Source organism: Hemitrygon akajei, chromosome 29 (genome assembly GCF_048418815.1).
Source record: "Hemitrygon akajei chromosome 29, sHemAka1.3, whole genome shotgun sequence".
Classification (NCBI taxonomy): Eukaryota; Metazoa; Chordata; class Chondrichthyes; order Myliobatiformes; family Dasyatidae; genus Hemitrygon; species Hemitrygon akajei.
The window spans coordinates 44,755,177-44,770,589 of record NC_133152.1 but is presented as its reverse complement, the minus strand read 5'-3'; the positions used below and the strand labels follow the sequence as shown (position 1 = coordinate 44,770,589).

Sequence of the window (15,413 nt, the reverse complement as noted above, 5' to 3'; positions counted from 1 at the left end):
ACTTTGACACCCTGACTTATCAAAAAACTTCGACCTCTGCTTTAAATATACCCAATGTCTTGGCCTCCACAGCTATTTGTGGCAATGAATTCCACAGAATCACCACCCTCTGGCTGAAGAAATTCTCCCTCATCTCTGTTCAAAAGGGACGTCCTTGTATTCTGAAGCAGTAGATATCTATTGCTTGTCTAGGACTCAGCACGTTTGGTCAGTTTGGAAAGAAGCACCCACCAACAAACAGTGAACATATCTGAAACACTTTCTTTTGCCTCACCACCACAGTTTCACATTAAAAGTCTCAAATGCAAAACACCGGCATCTCTAAAATGATGAATCAGATATTTTACCAGCTGTTCGTACCAAGAACTTGCAAAGTTCCAGGAGGGATGGGATTATCAGAATTCAGAATCTGGGTTAATATCACTGGCATATATAGTGAAATTTGTTATTATTAGGCAGCAGTTAATTGCAATATATAATAATAAATATATGAATTATAATAAGAAATATATGCAATAAAGTTAAGTTAAATAAGTAGTGAAAAGAGAGAGAGAGAGAAATGCTGAGGTGGTGTTCATGGGTGCATGGGAGAGCCATCTGATGTTCTGTATGACAGATTGTACTCCAGGTCATTCTGAGCTAGGTGATCAGTTTTGCAAACACTGCTTTTACTAAGACACGAAATAATCTGTCATCTGTTAGAGGATATGCTGCATTAATTTCAAGGATAATTGAGAATACTGAAATATTATGGTTTATGATTTATAAATTTTCATTGCAGGATGGCTTGATCGAGCAGTTGTATGACCTGACGTTGGAGTATTTGCAGACTCAGGCACACACTGTTGGCTTTCCAGAACTGGTGTTACCGGTTATCATTCAGGTACGGAAATGTTTGAGATTTTGTGTCTGTGTGTGTAAGACCACAAGATATAGGAGCAGAATTAGGCCATTTGGTCTATGAGTGCTCCACCATTTCAACATGGCTGATCCAGTTTTTCCCCTCAGCCTCGATCTCCTGCCTTCCCTCTTAATGCTGTGACAAATAAAGAATCTATCAACTTCTGCATTAAATATACATAAAGACTTAGCTTCCACAGATGCCTTTGGCAACGAATTCCAGATTCACCATCCTCTTGCAAAAGAAATTCCTCCTCATCTCCATTCTAAAACAACACCCCTCTATTCTGAGGCTGTGTCCTCTGGTTTTAGACTCTCCCACCATAGGAAATACCCTCTCCACATCCACTCTTATCAAGACCTTTCAACATCCCATAGGTTTCAGTGAGGTTACCCCTCGTTCTTCATTCTTCTGAATTCTAATGAATACAGGCCCAGAGCCATTAAATGCACTTCATATGATGAACCATTCAAACCTGGAATAATTTTCATGAACCTCCTTTGAACCCTCTCCAATGCCAGCACGTTCTTTCTAAGATAAGGGGCGCAAAACTGTTCACAATACTCCAAGTGAGTCCTCACCAGAGCTTTGTGAAGTCTCGACATTGCATCCTTGCTTTGATATTCTAGTCCTCTTGAAACAAATACTAACATCACATTTGCCTTCCTCACCAAAGAATCAACCTTCCGGAAATCCTACACAGGAACTCCCAAGTCCCTTTGCACCTCAGATATTTGAATTTTCTCTCCATTTAGAAAACAACTAACTCTTTTATTTCTTCCACTGAAGTGAATAGCCGTACACTTCCCGGCACTGTATTCCATCTACCATTTCTTTTCCCATTCTCCTAATCTGTCTAAGTCCTTCTGTAGCCTCTCTACCTGCCCCAAAACCTATCTTCATATTGTTCGCAAACTTTGTAACAAAGACATCAATTCCATCATCCAAGTCATTGACATATAATGTAAAAAGAAGTGGTCCCAGCTCCAGCCCCTGTGACACTCCACTAGTCACCACAGCCAACCAGAAAAGGCTCCTTTTATTCCCACTCTTTGCCTCCTGCCAATCAGCCAATGTTCTATCCATGCTAGTATACCATGGGCCCTTAATGTGTTAGCAGCCTCAGGTGTGACAACGTCAAAAGCCTTCTGAAAATCCAAGTACACACTTTGTCTATCCTGCTTGTTATTCCTTCAAAGAATTTCAACAGATTTTTCAGATAAGATTTTCCCTTGAGGAAACCATGCTAACTATGGCCAATTTTATCATGTATCTCGCAGTACCCGGAAACCACGTCCTTAACAATTGACTCCAACATCTTCCTATCCACTGAGGCCAGACTCACTGGTCTCTCATTTCCTTTCTTCTGACTTTCTCCTTTCTTGAAGAGTGAAGTGACATTTGAAGTTTTTGTCTTCCAGAACCATTCCAGAATCTAGTGATTCTTGAAAAATCATTACTAATGCCTCCACATTAGCCATTTCAGCCACCTTTTACAGAGTACACCATCTGGTCCAAATGACTTATCTAACTTCAGACGTTTCAGTTTCCCAAGAACCTTCTCCCTAGTAATGGCAACTTCACACACTTCATGACCCCGATGCCTGGAACTTCCACTATTCTGCTAGTATGCAAAATACTTATTCAGTTCGTCTGCCTTGAATGCTCGTTTGTCTTCATTTTGGTTTGGTCTGTTGAAAACCTACCATACTGTTGGAGCTTATAGGAAGAGGAGTGTTTATTCAGGTGATCCTCCAGTTCTCTACATCAGCAGGTAGGGTAAGTTGCTAGGCTAATATACAGTATTGCACCTGAGGAAAGTTAGCCTAGTAATTACAAAGGGGATGAATACTTTATCAGCCACACAATTTTGGTTTTAATTTTTTTGTGAATTGTTGACAGGTTTTGAAATTTTGCTTTTGATTTGACATGATACGCAATGTTTTGTCGATTAGCTCAACAATCCTACTTAAATATATTTTAAATTTAGAAAGCGAAATAGTAAGATATGAAAATAGATGGGGGGAGGCGGCTGACTACTTCTACAAGGCACTGCATATAGAGAGCGTGTGTGTGTGTGTGGAGGGTTGAGTGTAAAGTGTGTGAGTGTATGTGAGCATGAGTGAGTGTGTGTAATAGGTGTGAAGGGTTGGATGGTGTGTGTGTGTGTGTCTGTGTGCGGAGGGTTGGATGTAGAGAGTGCGTTATGTGAGTGTGTTTGGGTGTGTGTGTACTATGTGTGTGAAAGGTTGGATGTAGAACGTGCGTGTGTGTACTATGTGAGTGGAGGGTTGAATTAGAGTGTGTGAGAGAGAGTGTGAGTGTGTATGCGTGTATGAGAGACTCATCCAGAAAGTCATGAGGCATGGGATAAGTGGAACCTTGGCTGTTTGGATAAAAAATTGGCTTAAAGGAAGAAAGCAGAGGGTAGTTGTGGAAGGCAAGTATTCTGCCTGGAGGTCAGTGACTAGTGGAGTGCTGCAGGGATCTGTGTTGGGACCCCTGCTATTTGTGATTTTTATAAATGACCTGGATGTAGAAGCGGAAGGATGGGTGAGTAAGTTTGCTGATGACAGGAAGATTAGAGGAGTTGTGGATGGAGCTGTAGGTGGTTGAAGGTTACAAGAGGATATAGACAGGCTGCAGAGTTGGGCAGAAAAATTGCAGATGGAGTTCAATCCGGACAAGTGTGAGGTGATGCATTTTGGAAGGACAAACCAGAAGACTGAGTACAGGATTAATGGTCGGTTACTTAAGAGTGTGGATGAACAAAGGGACATTGGGGTTCAAATCCATACATCCCTCAAGGTCACTGCACAGGTTGATAGGGTAGTTAAGAAGGCCTATGGGTTGCTAGGCTTCATTAACAGGGGGATTGAGTTCAAGAGTAGAGAGGTCATGTTGCAACTCTACAAATCTCTGGTGAGACCGCACTTAGAGTATTGTGTTCAATTCTGGTCACCTCATTATAGGAAGGATGTGGAAGCTATGGAGAGGGTGCAGAGGAGATTTACCAGGATGTTGCCTGGTTTGGAGAACAAGTCATATGAAGCAAGGTTAGCAGAGCTGGAACTTTTCTCTTTGGAGCGTAGAAGAATGAGAGGGGACTTGATAGAGGTCTACAAGATTATGAGAGGCATAGATAGGGTGGATAGTCAGTACCTGTTTCCCAGGGCACTAGTAGCAAACACCAGAGGGCATAGGAACAAAATTAAGGGAGGGAAATTTAAGGGAGACACCAGGGGTAAGTTTTTTACACAGAGGGTTGTGAGTGCCTGGAATGACTTACCAGGGATGGTGGTGGAGGCTAAAACAGGGGTATTTAAGAGCCTCTTGGACAGGCACATGGATGAAAGAAAAATGGAAGGTTATGGGGTAGTGTGGGTTTAGTACTTTTTTTTAAGGATTATATGGGTCGGCACAACATGGAGGGCTGAAGGGCCTGTACTGTGCTGTAGTGTTCTATGGTGTGCATGAGTGTGTGAATGTGTGTGTACTATGTGAGTGGAGAGTTGAATTAGAGTGTGAGAGAGAGTGTATGTGTGTGGATTGGATGGTTTAAGGGAGTTTGTGTGTGGAGGGTTGGATGTAGAGAGTGTGAGTGTGTTCGTGGGGGAGTGGATGTTGAGTATTTGTGTGTGGAGGGTTGGATGTAGAGAGTGTGAGTGTGTTCGTGGGGGAGTGGATGTTGAGTATTTGTGTGTGGTTGTGTACTATCTGTGTGGAGGGTTGGATGTAGAGAGAGTGAGTGTGTTCGTGGGGGAGTGGATGTTGAGTATTTGTGTGTGGTTGTGTACTATCTGTGTGGAGGGTTGGATGTAGAGAGAGTGAGTGTGTTCGTGGGGGAGTGGATGTTGAGTATTTGTGTGTGGTTGTGTACTATCTGTGTGGAGGGTTGGATGTAGAGAGTGTGAGTGTGTTCGTGGGGGAGTGGATGTTGAGTATTTGTGTGTGGTTGTGTGCTATCTGTGTGGAGGGTTGGATGTAGAGAGTGTGAGTGGTTCGTGGGGGAGTGGATGTTGAGTATTTGTGTGTGGAGGGTTGGATGTAGAGAGTGAGTGTGTTCGTGGGGGAGTGGATGTTGAGTATTTGTGTGTGGAGGGTTGGATGTAGAGAGTGTGAGTGTGTTCGTGGGGGAGTGGATGTTGAGTATTTGTGTGTGGTTGTGTACTATCTGTGTGGAGGGTTGGATGTAGAGAGAGTGAGTGTGTTCGTGGGGGAGTGGATGTTGAGTATTTGTGTGTGGAGGGTTGGATGTAGAGAGTGTGAGTGTGTTCGTGGGGGAGTGGATGTTGAGTATTTGTGTGTGGTTGTGTACTATCTGTGTGGAGGGTTGGATGTAGAGAGAGTGAGTGTGTTCGTGGGGGAGTGGATGTTGAGTATTTGTGTGTGGTTGTGTGCTATCTGTGTGGAGGGTTGGATGTAGAGAGTGTGAGTGGTTCGTGGGGGAGTGGATGTTGAGTATTTGTGTGTGGAGGGTTGGATGTAGAGAGTGAGTGTGTTCGTGGGGGAGTGGATGTTGAGTATTTGTGTGTGGAGGGTTGGATGTAGAGAGTGTGAGTGTGTTCGTGGGGGAGTGGATGTTGAGTATTTGTGTGTGGTTGTGTACTATCTGTGTGGAGGGTTGGATGTAGAGAGTGAGTGTGTTCGTGGGGGAGTGGATGTTGAGTATTTGTGTGTGGTTGTGTGCTATCTGTGTGGAGGGTTGGATGTAGAGAGTGTGAGTGTGTTCGTGGGGGAGTGGATGTTGAGTATTTGTGTGTGGTTGTGTACTATCTGTGTGGAGGGTTGGATGTAGAGAGAGTGAGTGTGTTCGTGGGGGAGTGGATGTTGAGTATTTGTGTGTGGAGGGTTGGATGTAGAGAGTGTGAGTGTGTTCGTGGGGGAGTGGATGTTGAGTATTTGTGTGTGGTTGTGTACTATCTGTGTGGAGGGTTGGATGTAGAGAGTGTGAGTGTGTTCGTGGGGGAGTGGATGTTGAGTATTTGTGTGTGGTTGTGTACTATCTGTGTGGAGGGTTGGATGTAGAGAGAGTGAGTGTGTTCGTGGGGGAGTGGATGTTGAGTATTTGTGTGTGGAGGGTTGGATGTAGAGAGTGTGAGTGTGTTCGTGGGGGAGTGGATGTTGAGTATTTGTGTGTGGTTGTGTACTATCTGTGTGGAGGGTTGGATGTAGAGAGAGTGAGTGTGTTCGTGGGGGAGTGGATGTTGAGTATTTGTGTGTGGAGGGTTGGATGTAGAGAGTGTGAGTGTGTTCGTGGGGGAGTGGATGTTGTGTGCTATCTGTGTGGAGGGTTGGATGTAGAGAGTGTGAGTGGTTCGTGGGGGAGTGGATGTTGAGTATTTGTGTGTGGAGGGTTGGATGTAGAGAGTGTGAGTGTGTTCGTGGGGGAGTGGATGTTGAGTATTTGTGTGTGGTTGTGTACTATCTGTGTGGAGGGTTGGATGTAGAGAGTGTGAGTGTGTTCGTGGGGGAGTGGATGTTGAGTATTTGTGTGTGGTTGTGTACTATCTGTGTGGAGGGTTGGATGTAGAGAGAGTGAGTGTGTTCGTGGGGGAGTGGATGTTGAGTATTTGTGTGTGGAGGGTTGGATGTAGAGAGTGTGAGTGTGTTCGTGGGGGAGTGGATGTTGAGTATTTGTGTGTGGTTGTGTACTATCTGTGTGGAGGGTTGGATGTAGAGAGAGTGAGTGTGTTTGTGGGGGAGTGGATGTTGAGTATTTGTGTGTGGAGGGTTGGATGTAGAGAGTGTGAGTGTGTTCGTGGGGGAATGGATGTTGAGTATTTATGTGTGGTTGTGTACTATCTGTGTGGAGGGTTGGATGTAGAGAGTGTGAGTGTGTTCGTGGGGGAGTGGATGTTGAGTATTTGTGTGTGGTTGTGTACTATCTGTGTGGAGGGTTGGATGTAGAGAGAGTGAGTGTGTTCGTGGGGGAGTGGATGTTGAGTATTTGTGTGTGGTTGTGTACTATCTGTGTGGAGGGTTGGATGTAGAGAGTGTGAGTGTGTTCGTGGGGGAGTGGATGTTGAGTATTTGTGTGTGGAGGGTTGGATGTAGAGAGTGTGAGTGTGTTCGTGGGGGAGTGGATGTTGAGTATTTCTGTGTGGAGGGTTGGATGTAGAGAGTGTGAGTGTGTTCGTGGGGGAGTGGATGTTGAGTATTTGTGTGTGGTTGTGTACTATCTGTGTGGAGGGTTGGATGTAGAGAGTGTGAGTGTGTTCGTGGGGGAGTGGATGTTGAGTATTTGTGTGTGGTTGTGTACTATCTGTGTGGAGGGTTGGATGTAGAGAGTGAGTGTGTTCGTGGGGGAGTGGATGTTGAGTATTTGTGTGTGGAGGGTTGGATGTAGAGAGTGTGAGTGTGTTCGTGGGGGAGTGGATGTTGAGTATTTGTGTGTGGTTGTGTGCTATCTGTGTGGAGGGTTGGATGTAGAGAGAGTGAGTGTGTTCGTGGGGGAGTGGATGTTGAGTATTTCTGTGTGGAGGGTTGGATGTAGAGAGTGTGAGTGTGTTCGTGGGGGAGTGGATGTTGTGTGCTATCTGTGTGGAGGGTTGGATGTAGAGAGTGAGTGTGTTCGTGGGGGAGTGGATGTTGAGTATTTGTGTGTGGTTGTGTACTATCTGTGTGGAGGGTTGGATGTAGAGAGAGTGAGTGTGTTCGTGGGGGAGTGGATGTTGAGTATTTCTGTGTGGAGGGTTGGATGTAGAGAGTGTGAGTGTGTTCGTGGGGGAGTGGATGTTGAGTATTTGTGTGTGGTTGTGTACTATCTGTGTGGAGGGTTGGATGTAGAGAGAGTGAGTGTGTTCGTGGGGGAGTGGATGTTGAGTATTTGTGTGTGGAGGGTTGGATGTAGAGAGTGTGAGTGTGTTCGTGGGGGAGTGGATGTTGAGTATTTGTGTGTGGTTGTGTACTATCTGTGTGGAGGGTTGGATGTAGAGAGTGTGAGTGTGTTCGTGGGGGAATGGATGTTGAGTATTTGTGTGTGGTTGTGTACTATCTGTGTGGAGGGTTGGATGTAGAGAGTGAGTGTGTTCGTGGGGGAGTAGATGTTGAGTATTTGTGTGTGGTTGTGTACTATCTGTGTGGAGGGTTGGATATAGAGAGTGAGTGTGTTCGTGGGGGAGTGGATGTTGAGTATTTGTGTGTGGTTGTGTACTATCTGTGTGGAGGGTTGGATGTAGAGAGAGTGAGTGTGTTCGTGGGGGAGTGGATGTTGAGTATTTGTGTGTGGTTGTGTACTATCTGTGTGGAGGGTTGGATGTGGAGAGAGTGAGTGTGTTCGTGGGGGAGTGGATGTTGAGTATTTGTGTGTGGAGGGTTGGATGTAGAGAGTGTGAGTGTGTTCGTGGGGGAGTGGATGTTGAGTATTTGTGTGTGGTTGTGTACTATCTGTGTGGAGGCTTGGATGTAGAAAGTGTGAGTGTGTTCGTGGGGGAATGGATGTTGAGTATTTGTGTGTGGTTGTGTACTATCTGTGTGGAGGGTTGGATGTAGAGAGTGAGTGTGTTCGTGGGGGAGTGGATGTTGAGTATTTGTGTGTGGTTGTGTACTATCTGTGTGGAGGGTTGGATGTAGAGAGTGAGTGTGTTCGTGGGGGAGTGGATGTTGAGTATTTGTGTGTGGTTGTGTACTATCTGTGTGGAGGGTTGGATGTAGAGAGAGTGAGTGTGTTCGTGGGGGAGTGGATGTTGAGTATTTGTGTGTGGTTGTGTACTATCTGTGTGGAGGGTTGGATGTAGAGAGTGAGTGTGTTCGTGGGGGAGTGGATGTTGAGTATTTGTGTGTGGAGGGTTGGATGTAGAGAGAGTGAGTGTGTTCGTGGGGGAGTGGATGTTGAGTATTTGTGTGTGGTTGTGTACTATCTGTGTGGAGGGTTGGATGTAGAGAGTGAGTGTGTTCGTGGGGGAGTGGATGTTGTGTGCTATCTGTGTGGAGGGTTGGATGTAGAGAGTGTGAGTGTGTTCGTGGGGGAGTGGATGTTGAGTATTTGTGTGTGGAGGGTTGGATGTAGAGAGTGTGAGTGTGTTCGTGGGGGAGTGGATGTTGTGTGCTATCTGTGTGGAGGGTTGGATGTAGAGAGTGTGAGTGGTTCGTGGGGGAGTGGATGTTGAGTATTTCTGTGTGGAGGGTTGGATGTAGAGAGAGTGAGTGTGTTCGTGGGGGAGTGGATGTTGAGTATTTGTGTGTGGTTGTGTACTATCTGTGTGGAGGGTTGGATGTAGAGAGTGTGAGTGGTTCGTGGGGGAGTGGATGTTGAGTATTTGTGTGTGGAGGGTTGGATGTAGAGAGTGTGAGTGTGTTCGTGGGGGAGTGGATGTTGAGTATTTGTGTGTGGTTGTGTGCTATCTGTGTGGAGGGTTGGATGTAGAGAGTGTGAGTGTGTTCGTGGGGGAGTGGATGTTGAGTATTTGTGTGTGGAGGGTTGGATGTAGAGAGTGTGAGTGTGTTCGTGGGGGAATGGATGTTGAGTATTTCTGTGTGGTTGTGTGCTATCTGTGTGGAGGGTTGGATGTAGAGAGTGAGTGTGTTCGTGGGGGAGTGGATGTTGAGTATTTGTGTGGAGGGTTGGATGTAGAGAGTGAGTGTGTTCGTGGGGGAGTGGATGTTGAGTATTTGTGTGTGGTTGTGTGCTATCTGTGTGGAGGGTTGGATGTAGAGAGTGTGAGTGTGTTCGTGGGGGAGTGGATGTTGAGTATTTGTGTGTGGAGGGTTGGATGTAGAGAGTGTGAGTGTGTTCGTGGGGGAGTGGATGTTGAGTATTTGTGTGTGGTTGTGTGCTATCTGTGTGGAGGGTTGGATGTAGAGAGTGTGAGTGGTTCGTGGGGGAGTGGATGTTGAGTATTTGTGTGTGGAGGGTTGGATGTAGAGAGTGTGAGTGTGTTCGTGGGGGAGTGGATGTTGAGTATTTGTGTGTGGTTGTGTGCTATCTGTGTGGAGGGTTGGATGTAGAGAGTGTGAGTGGTTCGTGGGGGAGTGGATGTTGAGTATTTGTGTGTGGAGGGTTGGATGTAGAGAGTGTGAGTGTGTTCGTGGGGGAATGGATGTTGAGTATTTCTGTGTGGTTGTGTGCTATCTGTGTGGAGGGTTGGATGTAGAGAGTGAGTGTGTTCGTGGGGGAGTGGATGTTGAGTATTTGTGTGTGGAGGGTTGGATGTAGAGAGTGAGTGTGTTCGTGGGGGAGTGGATGTTGAGTATTTGTGTGTGGTTGTGTGCTATCTGTGTGGAGGGTTGGATGTAGAGAGTGTGAGTGTGTTCGTGGGGGAGTGGATGTTGAGTATTTGTGTGTGGAGGGTTGGATGTAGAGAGTGTGAGTGTGTTCGTGGGGGAGTGGATGTTGAGTATTTGTGTGTGGTTGTGTGCTATCTGTGTGGAGGGTTGGATGTAGAGAGTGTGAGTGTGTTCGTGGGGGAGTGGATGTTGAGTATTTGTGTGTGGAGGGTTGGATGTAGAGAGTGAGTGTGTTCGTGGGGGAGTGGATGTTGAGTATTTGTGTGTGGAGGGTTGGATGTAGAGAGTGAGTGTGTTCGTGGGGGAGTGGATGTTGAGTATTTGTGTGTGGAGGGTTGGATGTAGAGAGTGTGAGTGTGTTCGTGGGGGAGTGGATGTTGAGTATTTGTGTGTGGTTGTGTACTATCTGTGTGGAGGGTTGGATGTAGAGAGTGAGTGTGTTCGTGGGGGAGTGGATGTTGAGTATTTGTGTGTGGTTGTGTGCTATCTGTGTGGAGGGTTGGATGTAGAGAGTGTGAGTGTGTTCGTGGGGGAGTGGATGTTGAGTATTTGTGTGTGGTTGTGTACTATCTGTGTGGAGGGTTGGATGTAGAGAGAGTGAGTGTGTTCGTGGGGGAGTGGATGTTGAGTATTTGTGTGTGGAGGGTTGGATGTAGAGAGTGTGAGTGTGTTCGTGGGGGAGTGGATGTTGAGTATTTGTGTGTGGAGGGTTGGATGTAGAGAGTGTGAGTGTGTTCGTGGGGGAGTGGATGTTGAGTATTTGTGTGTGGAGGGTTGGATGTAGAGAGTGTGAGTGTGTTCGTGGGGGAGTGGATGTTGAGTATTTGTGTGTGGTTGTGTACTATCTGTGTGGAGGGTTGGATGTAGAGAGTGAGTGTGTTCGTGGGGGAGTGGATGTTGAGTATTTGTGTGTGGTTGTGTGCTATCTGTGTGGAGGGTTGGATGTAGAGAGTGTGAGTGTGTTCGTGGGGGAGTGGATGTTGAGTATTTGTGTGTGGTTGTGTGCTATCTGTGTGGAGGGTTGGATGTAGAGAGTGTGAGTGTGTTCGTGGGGGAGTGGATGTTGAGTATTTGTGTGTGGTTGTGTACTATCTGTGTGGAGGGTTGGATGTAGAGAGAGTGAGTGTGTTCGTGGGGGAGTGGATGTTGAGTATTTGTGTGTGGAGGGTTGGATGTAGAGAGTGTGAGTGTGTTCGTGGGGGAGTGGATGTTGAGTATTTGTGTGTGGAGGGTTGGATGTAGAGAGTGTATGTTTCTGAGGGGAGGGCATATTTTGAATGGTTGTGAGTGTGTATTCATCACGGACCGGAGGCTTCTCATCCCATCAAGTCTTTGGTTGTTCTCAATCCAGCAAGCCATCAGTACTTTGACTCCATAGAATCCAAGAACTGTTTGTGAATTTGCAAAAATTCACTTTCACATATGATGTACAAATTCAGTACACCCAAAGGAAACCTAGTCAGTCAGGGGGATGTGTTCTTATTTAACCAGAACGTTGTTTAAAATTCTCAGTGAGTTCCTTGCATTTATTTAATCACGGATTGAGATGTTAATCAGAGTGTGACCGACCTGTCTGTGGCACCACTAAAATAATGTGCAAAAAATTGGTGGCTAATTGGGTGTTAAATTCAGGAGCACAGTACAGCTGACAGTAATGATGAAAACACCCAGTGCAGTTGTTAATTATAAGAGACGTGGAAGTATGGAGACGAGAACTGATGCAGATCTGGGAGCACACATTCAGTGGCCACTTTATTAGGTACACCTTTACACCTGCTCGTTAATGCAAATATCTAATCACCCAATGTGGCAACAGCTCAATATGCAAAAGCATGCTGACGTGGTCAAGAGGTTCAGTTGTTCAGACAAACATCAGAATAGAGAAGAAATGTGATCACAGTGACCTTGATGGTGGAATGATTGTTGGTGCCAGATGGGGTGGTTTAAGTATCTCAGAAACTGCTTTCATGCACAACAGTCTGTAGAGTTTACAAAGAAAGGTGTGCAGCAACAAAAACCACCCAGTGAGGGGCAGCTCGGTGGGTGAAAACGCCTTGTTAATGAGAGAGCTCAGAGGAGAATGGTCAGACTGTTTCAAGCTGACAGGAAGACGGCAGTAACTCAAACAGCCATGTACGGGAGTGCAGCAGAGCATCTCTGAATGCACAACATGTTGAACTTTGATGTGGGTTGGCTGCAGCAGCAGAAAACCATGAACGTGCACTCAATGGCCACTTTATTAAGTACAGTAAAGTGGCCACAGAGTGTATGCCAAATGCACAGGCCTCTGTATAGGGAAAGGAGAGTTCTGTTGTTGTTATCTTCTCATCGGAGCAGTTAATCTAATTAATCATTCTATTTAGCACCTCCCTCCACCCCCTCTATCTATTGCACTGTACGCACTTTAAACCACTGTTTTTATGCTGTTTATGTTGTAGATACACACAGGTATTTATGCACACTTTTTCCATATCCGTACTTCTAACTATTTTGTGAAGTTAGCGGATGGTAGCATAGCAGTTAGCATCACAGTATTACAGCGTCAGCGATTCCCGACGCTGTCTGTAAGGAGTTTGTACGTTGTCCCTGTGACTATGTGGGTTTCAGTTCGGTTTCCTCCCCCATTCTGAAGACGTCCGGGTTAGGGTTAGTACGTTGTGGGCTCGCAATGCGGTGCCACATACCAGTGCTTTTAGGTTTGCACAGGTATGCAGTGGTGTCCCTCTTCACGGTTGCTGCCTGACTTGCTGAGATCGATCCTCCAGCACGGTCACTTTGGGACAACGTATGGTATGAATTCATGACATACACTGCACTTCCGGGAATTGCCACGTTGGCGCTGGAAGCATGGTGCCACAGATGGGCTGGTCGGGAATAGCACTGCAGATCGAGTGGGAGGTGTGCTGCGGTGAGGGAGGGGGGCTGTGCACGTGTTTTAATGCCTCCTGTTCTGCCCTAATAAGCTAAGTTTTGTTGTTCTAAGTAGATGATTGGTGTTTGTGACTTTCTGCCTATCTGAGCCGGTTCCGAAAACAAAACATTTATCAGCTCCATAAGGTGTCGACCTGAGCTGGTACCACTCACTTGCATTTGATCCGTATCACTCTGACCTTTTCCACATCGTTATCCAAGCATCTGTCACATGTTGAATTATACCTGCCTGTGCTGCTTCCTCGAGCATCTCGTTGCATATGGCATCACCCTCTCTATTTAAAAACTTACCCTGTTGATCTTTCCATTTACCATAAACCTCTGCCCCTAACTTGAGTTTCCCCTACCCAGAGAGGATGTCTGTTATGATCCCATTTTGTCTGTGACCCTCATCACTTTAAAAGCTTATATAAGGTCGTAACGTAACATGAGGAGTGTTTGATGGCTCCAGGTCTGTACCTATTGAATAATGAAAGGCCAAGATAGAGTGGCTGTGGAGAAGATGTTTCCTATAGTAGGGGGAATCTAGGACCCGAGGGCACAGCCTCAGAATGTCCATTTAGAACAGAGATAGGAGGAATTTCTTCAGCTAGTGGGTGATAAATATGTGGAATTCATTGCCACAAACAGCTATGGAAGCCAAGTCATTGGGGATATTTAAAGTCGAGGTTGATATGTTCTTGATTAGTCAGGGTGTGAAGGTTCCTGGAAGAAGGCAGGAGAATGGGGTTGAGAGGGATAATAAATCAGCCATGATGAAATGGCAGAGCAGACTCGATGGGCTGAATGGCCTAATTCTGCCTCAGCCTCCTTCACTCCAGGGAGAACAGCCCAAGTCTGCCCAGTCTCTCCTTATAACTCAAGTCCTCCAGCCCCAGCAGCGTGCTTTAGAACCTTCTGTGGTCTATCCACATAACTAGAGTCCTTCACACCTGCAGACATTTTGATAAGTCTTCTTTCTGTGCAGCCACTCCAAAGACTTCACGTCCTTCCCGAGGCATGGCACCTAGGAATGGGGCCAAGCTGGTGTATGGTGAAGGTTCATTGTGACTTATTAGTCGGCCGTCGAAGTGGTTTGAGTATTGCGTGGAAGTGTTGCTTGATGTATTCGCCCACTCTATCATTTCTGTCTGCCAGATAGTTTTATGGTTTGTACTGCAGCTGGAGGTCGCCATGGTAGTGTAGCGGTTAACATGACACTTCTACAGCTCGGGGTGTCGGAGTTCAATTCCGACATCTGCCATAAGAACATAGAACAGTACACCACAGTAACAGGCTAAAAGGCAAATGAGAAACACCTAAATACTGATCCCTTCTACCTACACCATGTCCAAATCCCACCACCATCCTTGCATCCATGTCCTTATCCAGTGTCTCTCAGAAATCTTTAATGTATTTGCCTCTGCCACCATACCAGGCAGCACATTCCAGGCATCCATCACTCTCTGAGTAAAAAACTTATCCCTCACATCCCCCTTGAACCTACCCCCTCTCACCTTCAATACATGCTCTCTGGTATTAGACATTTCAAACAGATACCCTGTCCACTCTATCTATGCCTCTCATAATCTTATAAACCTCTATCAGATCTCCCCTCAGCCTCCGGCGTCCCAGAGAAAACCACCCAAGTTTATGCAGCCTTTCATGATGGCACCTGCCCTCTAAGCTGAGTAGCATCCTGGTGAACCTTCTGCCCCCTCTCCAAAGCCCTGACATCCTTCCTATAGTGAGGAGACCAGAACTGTACGCAGATGTGGCCTAACCAGAATTTTATAAAGTTGCAAAGTTTGTACATCTTCCCCGTGACCTCCTGGGTTTCCTTCGGGTACTCTGGTTTTGTCCCACAAAGATACACCACGTCAGTAGGTTAACTATAAGTTGTCATAGTCACAGAAACAAGCCCTTTGGCCAATCGAGTCCACGCTGAGCCATTTAAACTATCTACACCCATCGACCTGCACTGGGACCATAGCCCTCCATACCCCTACTGTCCAGCTTCTCTTTAAATGTTGAAATTGAATTTGTGTGCATCACTTGCACTGGCTGCTCATTCCACACTCTCACAACCCTCTGAGTGAAGAATTTTCCCCTTGAACTTTTCACCTTTCACCTTTAACCCATGACCTCTGGTTGTAGTCCCACCCAACCTCTGGGAAAAGCCTTCTTGCATTTACCCTTCATAATTCTGTATACCTCAATCAGATCTCCTCTCGGTCTTCTACTTTCTGAGGAATAAAGTCCTGTGATTAGGCTGTGGCACAATAGGTGGTTGCTAGGAGGCGCGGCCCATTGAGCTGGAAGGGCCTTTTCCTCGTTGTACCTCGAAATAAATAAATACATAAAATTGTTGCCA

General features: G+C 46.1%; 1 protein-coding gene across 2 annotated transcripts in view; it reads left to right on the top strand.

Moving 5' to 3' along the window:
- The window catches only part of noc2l (NOC2-like nucleolar associated transcriptional repressor), a 157,034-nt gene that overhangs the window by 88,347 nt on the left and 53,274 nt on the right, over positions 1 to 15,413 (top strand). For both annotated transcript variants that reach the window (XM_073032302.1, XM_073032301.1), the window contains exon 14: positions 782 to 883. In XM_073032302.1, coding sequence (XP_072888403.1) covers positions 782 to 883 — 102 coding nt within the window. The remainder of the gene's footprint in view (positions 1 to 781; positions 884 to 15,413) is intronic.